General features: G+C 34.0%; 1 protein-coding gene across 1 annotated transcript in view; it reads left to right on the top strand.

Annotated features, from left to right (window-relative positions):
* Nucleotides 1–9,781, top strand: part of LOC107739701 (whirlin) — a 105,259-nt gene that overhangs the window by 49,406 nt on the left and 46,072 nt on the right. The window contains exon 3 of the mRNA XM_016551899.1: nucleotides 3,223–3,444. Coding sequence (XP_016407385.1) covers nucleotides 3,223–3,444 — 222 coding nt within the window. The remainder of the gene's footprint in view (nucleotides 1–3,222; nucleotides 3,445–9,781) is intronic.

Raw genomic sequence — 9,781 nt, 5'->3', positions numbered from 1 at the left:
TGCACTTCTGACAGAAAAATGGAAATATTTCCATGGCTTTCTAACATTTACAGTTGGAGAATATACCTGTGAAATGTAAGTTATGCATTCAGGAAAACAGCACATCTCCAACACATTAAACAGCGCGAGTAGCCTAGTGTCTCTGTCAGCGGCACACACAGCTGTTCTGTCAGAGCATAAGACCGGCCGAGCCGCTTATGCGAAACAATCGCTTATAAAGAAAATATCGATATATCGTACAAACTCGATATACCGCCCAGCCCTACTGGATGAGCTAAACCCAACATTTCCCTTCTCTCTCGGCGGCATGAAACTTTCTTCCATTATGTCCTTCCGTTCTTGCTTGGGGCTATTAATGCATTTTCCCACATTATTGGCATTATTGGCTTTCCTAAGGTGACATTGTGGCATATCATATGCAGGAGGCATTTGATAAGCTGCCTGCTTTCTCTCCTTCTCCATCCCTCCATCTCCATCTCTCTCTCTCTCTCTCTCTCTCTCTCTCATCCAACAGTATTCGGTTACTCCACTCATTTGTTGACACACTCCATCAGACAGTGTCACAGTCAGCACTTTAGAGCAGCGATGGTGCATTAAGAATCTCGCTGCCAGGCGCTCTTTTATTTGGTAGTATTCACAGCAGGGACAAAGCTGTTTTTTATCTTCTCCTCTAGTCTCTTAAAGCAGTAGTTCACTGAAAAAGGAATATAATTTACTCACCCTCATGTTGTTTCAAAATCGTATAACTTTATTTCTTCTGTGGAATGTAAAAGGAAGAATTTTGAAGAATGTACTAGTTGTTTTTTTCCATGCAATTACAGTGAACGGGACTTCCAAGCTTCAAGATAGAAACAAAAGAATCATAAAAGCATCTAAATATATTATAATATTTAATAATAAACACTACCATTCAAACGGCTGGGTGCAGTCATTTTTTAAAGACATTAATACTTTTATACAGCAAGAACACAATAAATTTATCAAAAGTGACAGCAAAGACTTTTATATTTATTTAAAATTAATTTAAAATAACTGCTTCTTTTGAACTTTCTAGTTATCAAAGAATTGCACCAAATCAGTAGGCCTATATTAAAATGATTTCTGAAGGATCATGTGACACTCAAAACTGAAGTAGCCTAATGGCTGCTGAAAATTCAGCTTTGCATTTTTAAACATTAAAACAGAAAACAGTTATTTTTTAAATTGTAATAATAATATTTCACAATATTACTGTTTTACTGTATTTTAATTAAAATAAATGCAGCCTTATAGTGAGCATAAGAGACTTTTAAAAACATTAAAAAATCGGACTGGTAGTATAATATTATATGGACTACTGTTTTGATACTTGTGTGGTAATTTTTATTTCATGTCAAGTGTTAGTCTGCATTCATTATAATTTCAAAGAACAACCAGTCCAGGTATTTAAAATTTTGTTTTTGTGTAAAACATAAACAAGTTTGGAACTACATGCTATTTCTAACCAGTAGCAATGTGTAGCTTTGTAAAAACTGATCTGTTTCATTGAATTGGGCTGTTTAAACAATTCATGTAAGCAAACTGCTTATAAATTGATTCACCAGTTCATTTAAATTCTTCCACAGAATTGTCTACACCTCATTTGAATATTTATATGAATATTTAGTTAAATTATCCTAGTTATTGCTATGTTTTTGATTAATTAGGGTGTTTAGAGTTGTATTTAGTGTATATTATTAAGTGAATCTGAATCCTATTTGAATGTTATTGGTGAACTGAATCAAAAGATTTAATTTACTGGGATGAATAAAAATATGCTTAAAATTATGGGCCATATTTACTAAACAGGGCAAATTAGTGTAAGAGCGCAATTCCATAAAAGCGCCGATGGGAGGGGAAAATTCTGCGTGTGATTTACTGACAATGCGTACATTTAAAGAACACCAGTAATTTGATGAGCGCAAATGTAAATCGCATTGCATGATTCATTTTAATATACTCTCCTCCCATTTTGCGTCTGAAATGGGAAACTCCTGCAAATGCATATTCAATAAGGTCAGGCACAAAAATAACTCTGTCAGTTATTTTTCAGCGCTAATTCTTCACTGCGCGTCTTTAGTAAATCCTGACAGTACTATTTTAACGCCAAAAGACAGTTTGCGCTGGCGCAAGTAAATCTGTTAGTAATTCTGGCCCCAAGTGTTAAAAATCTTAAAGATTTTCATTGTTTGATTTGGGCCAACTTTCCATTTATTTTTAAATACATGTGAAATATTTTATATTGTTTATTTATTCATTTATGTTTATTTAATTGTATTTATTTATATAATAATCTTTTTATTTAATTGTATTTGTCTATTTATAAAAATTTTACATGTTAAGTAATTTGTTTTTATCTTTTTATTTATTTATTTGTAATAAATTTGTAAATTTGTCTGTTTATTAATTATTTTATCTATTTATTAATTAAAATTTTAAAGATATTGCCTACTTAAATAGATTCAAAGTTTAGCTTCAAAATATGTATTTTTTTTACATTTAAAATTATTTATGTTTATCTGCGTATTTATTATTATTATATTATTTATTATTTTTTTATTTAATTGTATTTGTCTATTTATAAAAATTTTACATGTTAAGTAATTTGTTTTTATCTTTTTATTTATTTATTTGTAATAAATTTGTAAATTTGTCTGTTTATTAATTATTTTATCTATTTATTAATTAAAATTTTAAAGATATTGCCTACTTAATTCAAAGTTTAGCTTCAAAATATGTATATTTTTTACATTTAAAATTATTTATGTTTATCTGCTTATTTATTATTATATGATTTATTATTTGATCTATTTATTTAATCTTTTTATTTACGTATTTTATCTATTTATTTAGCTATGTATTAATTTTTTTTTTTTTTAATGTTGCCTCTTTAAATAGCTTTAATGAATTTAGCTTTTTGTTAGTAACTTCAAGTGTTTAACTGCTTTAAATTGTGGAGCTTGTAGCTTGAGTTTGAGCTAATCTTCAGTTTCCAGGTTTCCAGCTTTGTTGACATTGTGTGCTACTTTGTTTGTGTACGGCATGCATGTTGATGGAGCTTTTTATCTTATGGAGTGGAAATGTTAGCATTTTCGCATGTATATCTTGACATTCCCATAACTGTCTCTGCCTTTTATCGCTTAGCAGACACGCTAGACTGATTGTACCGCTATGTCTCCCTATCACTGTGTCTCTCTTTAACAGGTGCTGAAGGGCAGCAAAAAGCTCTCCATGTCAGTGCGTTCTGTGGGACGGATCCCAGGCGGTTATGTCACAAATCATGTCTACACCTGGGTGGATCCGCAGGGGCGCAGTGTGTCCCCACCCCCTGACCTGCTGGAGGAGCATCGCAGCGCAACCCTGCGCAGGTCCAACAGTCAGGGCCGCAGTCACATGCAGCTTTTGCAGGACGGTGATGAGAAGAAGGTGAAAGTTTACGTCTAAATGTATACTTGAATTAAATTATAGCAGCTAGTTTAATGTGTTTAATGTACATGACGTGTATGTAATAAGGATATGACCAAATTCCATTTAAATACTCGGTTGGTAAGATGTTTTTGAAAGAAGTCTCTTATGCTCACCAAGGCTGCATGTATTTGATTACAAATAGAGTAAAAACAGTAATATTACGGCCCTATGATTTCCACAATCCGGAAATGCGAAATCCAGTCATAAAAATTTTTATTTTTCTGTATAACACAGAATGTCACGGAATTTGCCAAATTTTAGATTAATAAATCAAAAGTAGGTCAGTACACTTAAATCAAATCGTGGTATGGACTAGTGTCTGTGAATATTAAGAGGCAAAATACAATTTAAATAGGAATCCCTCATGTTCTGCGTGTCTCTGTATGAATGAATGACGCAGACGCGCGGTTTTGTTTACTACACACATACTGAAGCGTGCATGACACTCGCGGTGATTTCAGCCTCTGCTGCCTCAATATATGAGCACATGAACACATGAACATTATCTCCAGAGTTGCCCTGAATGTCACTTCATGAGCATTTTCCTGTTTCTTTTGAAAACTATCGTCATATCATATAAACAGAGTAATTTAAAGGTCTTCACAACAAACCATAAAAATAAAAGTTTGGTTTAACTTGAAGAAACTGTGACAGAAATAAGCTATATTACTTAATGCAATGATAGTAGTACTACTACTACTAAAAAAATTATTATCAAAGAGTCATCAAAAAAAAAAAAAAACGAATCCAAAAAATAAATAAATATGGAAAAAAAAGGAATTTGGAAAAAAATAAAGCGGAATTTGGGAAAAAATAAAACATTTCATAGGGCTATATAATATTGTGAAATACATATCAATTTGAAAACTATTGATGGCAAAGCAAAATTTTGAGCATTTTTACTCCAGTCTTCAGTGTCTAATATGCTTATTTGCTGCTCAAGAAACGTTTTTCATTATTACTTCCTAATTTGTGTGTGTGTGTGTGTGTGTGTATAAACAACATTTATTTGAAATAGACATCTTTTGTAACAATGTGAAAGTCTTTCGATTTTGATCAATTTAATGCATCCTCGCTGAATAAAAGTATTTATTTCTTTAAAAAAAATTACTGGCCCCAAACTTGTCAATAGTAGTGTATTTGTCTATGAAAATATAACAGACGTTTACTTTACTTTTACTTTTGATTATTTTAATGTATCCTTGATGAATAAAAGCATTTATTTCTTTAAAAAAAAAAATCTTACAGACCCCAAACTTTTAAATAGTAGTGTATTTGTCCATTACAGTTTTTTTTTTTATTGGTTTGGTATTATTTTCACAAGTAAGGTGTACATTTTCAAAAATCTTAGTACAAAACTTTAAACTGATCACACTTGTAATACAACTAGTCATTCTTTCAAATCCTAATATCATGATTTCATTGTAGTTGCGCATATTTTCATTCCACATAATCATTGTTTCAAAATACAAGATCATTGTGATATGTATTGAGAACATTTGAATTAATCACCAAAACACAACAGTGTGATCTTCTTTCAATTTAGTACTTTTAACAATCAGTTAATTCACGAGAAAAAGGACAATGATTTCAGATATTGCCATCTTTGTGGGGACATTTTGTCCCCATAAAATAGGGTTTACCTGAACCACACACACACCCTTACAAAATAGTGGTTATCATCTTAGATCAAAATCACTTTTAAATCACTTTTAGTGTAAAAATAATAATTCAGTGCATTTGGTTATCCCTAAATTGCAATCACGTTCTATAGAAACTAAATATCTATTGAATCTATATCTATAGATGCACCAAATGATTCACTGATTAACCATTAAGATGAGTTAGATTAAATAATAGACAAATGTATTGAGCTGAATGAGAAGTCATGCTAATGAAAAGTTTGATAGTAATAGCTTTATGAAAGGCCGTTACTGTGAATGGAACATTTATATAGATGAAACACTTATTTTGTGTAGTGAAAAGGATATTTTGTGACTGTGTGTATTGTACTAACACAATTGAAAATATGCTGAAATGTTTGAAAAAAGTGCACTTTTGATTATCTGTTGTGATATTAGTACTAAGAGTTTTAAAAATTGACCAATTGCTTGTGAAAATTGCGCCAAAGCAATTAATAAAAACTGTAACATGTAACAGAATTTTCCTAAAATAGTTTCTTCATAAAGCATGTTCATAAAGCAGTTTTGTCCCTAGAAAATAATGAACAAACAGATAAATAAAACCTCCATTTGCTCCAAGTGGGAGACAACTACATAGTTATTGAGATACAATATAGATAGAGAACTTCTGATTATTTGCATGTGCAAGAGTCTTTAAACACTCAATGTTAAAGCTGCGTTGTTTACAGCTCAACAGCTTCAATAAATGGATGTCGTTTTAAGTGCTCCTGTATACCGTAGGTTGAGTGTGGAAATGAGTTTCCACTGGTGCGTAAGAGAGGTGCGGATGAAGAATTTGCCTTGTCTTTCATGAAAGCTGTGTATGCCATTATTTCCGTAAACCAAAGCTCTTTATCTTATTTGTGCCAGCTGATGACAACCTCAGTGCTGTCGAAGTGCCAGTGGACCGCTGCCCTTTTCTATAAGTCATCATTTATCCGCTGTCACACATGAACATCTCTGGGCTAAACTATCTGTGATCATCTCCACTAGCTAATGGGCAGTAGCTCTTTAAAACTAAGCCTGATTTGGTTTACTTGGGATTTTTTTCTGTTACTTCTGATAAGATTTTTGTGCTCATTTCATTTGATTAGTTAAAAAAAACAGTAGCGATGTGTGTGAATTAGTGTGTGTGTTTGATTTGCATTTTACAGAAGTCTTTCTGGTAAACATACACAATGTGTACTTGGCTGATAAACCCTTGACGGCGATGCATTTCCATTTAGAACAATACCGTCTATTAGGAGCAAATCCAAACCGGTGGATTAGTGTTTTGGGCTAGGTGTCTTTTTATCAGCAAATTATTGAATATGTATGAAACATTAAGAAGCAGCAAATACAAGAGTCTGTTCCACAGTTACTCAGTCTCCATCAGACCTGAACAAAACTAAGACGTCTGCAGTTGTACGCAGGTGCTCTGTTATGAATTTTAAACAATATGAATTAAATATATAAATCAGTCAAGGGTGAGAAAAAAAAATTGTTTTGTTTGCACGTCATTATTTGCCTAAGGAACTGTGAGCGCACACTGTTAGTCGGATAAATTAAGCAATCAATCACTGTGCATTGTCCATTTTGGCTCCTTTTAAATGTGAGAACCTTTTTCCGTCTGCTTCCCAAATAGCACTGTTCCTTACCTCTCAATTTTTTGGATTCTGTGCCAGAAATTGTTAAACACACAGAGGTCTGTGTGTGTTTGTGTGTGTAAAACAGCCTGTGTGTAGTATTTGGACGCTTAACCCACACTAAAAAAATGTCTGAATGTAATGCTTTTTTTTTTTTAAATAGAGCACAAATACTTGTTTTTAAATTATATAAAAAAAGATACACTACTGTAGGGTGACCATACGTGCCATTTTCCCAGGACGCGTCCTGGGAAAATGGCACGTATGGTCACCCTACACTACTGTTTAATTCAGAAGTCTCTTGTGTTCACTTAGGTTGCATTTATTTGATTTAAAATGCAGTAAAGCTATAATATTGTGAAAAATTATTACAGTTTAAAATAACTGGTTTCTATAGACCAATTCATTGTTTGCAAACAGTGATGATGTTTTTGTGGGCGGAGCCTATCAGGTGGCAGAAAATGATAGTTTTCAAGTAGCATTCTATGGAGCCATGGAATAAAAGAATTAAAAAAAGGTAAATTTGAGTTTATATTTCAAAATTCTGACTTTATTCTCGCAATTCCGAGATTATATCTCACAATTCTGATAAGGAAAAACAACTCGTCATTCTCTCTTTTCCCCTCGGCTCAGAATATGAGTTATGAGGTTTTTTCCCTCAGAATTGACAAACTCGAGTCAAAAAGTCCAAACTAGGAGAAATCAACTTTTGTGAGAAAAAAAGTCAGAATTGTGAGATAAAATAAATAAATGTTATGTGAAATGTTTATAGTAATAGGTTTAAATATGTCATGCTGTAACTGTGGGGCTAATACAATGCATCACCTATGAACAGATTTTACCCATTTGCCTCCACTTGTTACCAGTGTTCTTCTGCCACCACTATGCGCGTGCAGCTGCAAGTGACGCAAATGTGACATCTAACTCCGAATTGGTCTATTTGAATATATTTTAAAATGTAATTTATTCCTGTGATGACAAAACTGAACCATCAGCAGTGATTACTTCAGTCTTCTGTGTCGCACGAGCCATTCTAATTGATTTGAGTGCTCAGGAAACGGTTTTATTAGAATCAATGTAGAAAACAATTAATATTACACTATACAACTTATTTTTACAGAAACTGTGCTGCACTTTTTCTGTCTGCTCCTCAAATTTGCCCTAGCACTATTACACACCCCTCCGTAATTTTTTCTGTTCTTCTGTGCCAGAATTTGTTAAATGTGATTATAGGGAGAGTTTTATGAGCTGTTCATCCAGGTGTAAATCTGCCAAGGCCATTGGAGAGCGCACGCTCTTTCTTGGGCCCCGCGGCCGTTGGAAGCGAACGCACTAGCACAGCACGCCGACTTCATCAGTACTGCACAGCGCAGCAGAAATCTGCCTCGGTCCGCCCTGATTTACTACCCTCTTGTTCAGTCTCACAACGTGGTGAAGCAATTTGCAGGGTAATTCTGACAAATTCCTGGGTACCGAAAATTGCGTAGAAAGCTCATTTGAAAGCCAAAGTCTATTTAGCTTCTAGCACGCTTCGAAAGAAAAATAAAAAATAAATATAAGAAGCCATTCATGAGAGAGACATTTATAAATGTGTGGCATTATGAACAATGACACACACAAAACAGAGTACGGCCCTACGCCACCTTGACCTTTCAGGGATGGCTAGTACTAACCTTTAAGCAGCGTGCTAGCGGGCGACAGACGCTTTTGGTAGGTGCTGGTTTTGGACGAGACTGCGCACTGCCGCATTGATCTCCCAGAGTGCTCTGGTGACCAGGTCTGATTGGCTCTGCGGGGATTCTATGATGCATTCTAATCACAGCACTATTGTTGCTTTTGTGTGCTGCGCATCGAAAAGGTCGTGGGAGTCACATTAGTCCTTCTGCTGGTTCAGCAGAACTGTCGTTCGCTAAGGCGATAGATAAATAGGTAAATAGGTTGTTAGACTCGAGAATTATAGTTGTAAGGCACAGTAATGGCTGCTCTATATTTGAGAGGTGAACAACACATTGTGGTTGGGAAGTATTTTAATTTCCTTGTCGCCGTAATGTCAGCGCTACATTTCAATGTGTTTGTGTGTGTAGAGCAGCCTGTGTGAAGTATTTGGATGCTTAAGCCACTCTTCAAAATGTCTGATTGCTAATGCATTAGATAAAATGTCAATCCAAGTGTATTTATGTGAAATAAATTGAGCACAAACACTATTTTAAATCATGAAACAAGATACACAACTGTTAAAAAGTTCATAAGACACTTATGCTCGCCAAGGCTGCATTTATTTGATGCAAAATACAGTAAAAACTGTATTAAAATTGTTACAATTTTAAAATAACTGATTTCTATTTTAATATAGCCTATTTTAGAATGTAATTTAATCCTGTGATGGCAAAGCTGTGATGTCACACAATCCTTAAGAAATCCTTCTAATATCTAAACATTTCTTATTATTTTCAATGTAAAAAAAAAACATTGTGCTGCTTTATATTTTTGTTGAATCCATGATACATTTTTATAGAAATCTTTTGTAATATAAAGGCATATATATATACCTCTTTTAGTGTCATTTCCTTGCTAAATAATAGTGTTAAAGGGGTTCTATTATGCTCTTTTACAAAGTCTTGATTTTGTTTTGGGGGTGTACTAGAACAGGCTCTCATACTAGGTTGTTCGAAAAACACATTATTTTTCAAATATTTTACATTATTACAACACCTCTCTCCCCAGTCTGGCATGAACGGCTCGAATAGTTCCTGTATCAAATGAAAGCCCGCCTTCTGAAATACGAAATGTGCTGTGATTGGTTAGCTGGGCCAGTGTGTGTTGTGATTGGCAGCACTCGGCACCTGGTCGGGAAATGTCATGCCCCTTACCATAGCCGCTTGCGAGCTTCAGTGTAAATATTACATCAAAATCAAATAAATTTGAGCGTGATTTAAACCCGGATGTTTGTAACCACTCTTAAGTTCGTCTGCCTTGGGAAAGCTAGCG

The sequence above is a fragment of the Sinocyclocheilus rhinocerous genome, unplaced genomic scaffold (genome assembly GCF_001515625.1).
Source record: "Sinocyclocheilus rhinocerous isolate Xijiao unplaced genomic scaffold, SAMN03320098_v1.1 scaffold585, whole genome shotgun sequence".
Lineage (NCBI taxonomy): Eukaryota > Metazoa > Chordata > Actinopteri > Cypriniformes > Cyprinidae > Sinocyclocheilus > Sinocyclocheilus rhinocerous.
Note: the sequence above shows the minus strand (reverse complement) of the source record. Positions and strands in the feature narration are given on the sequence as shown.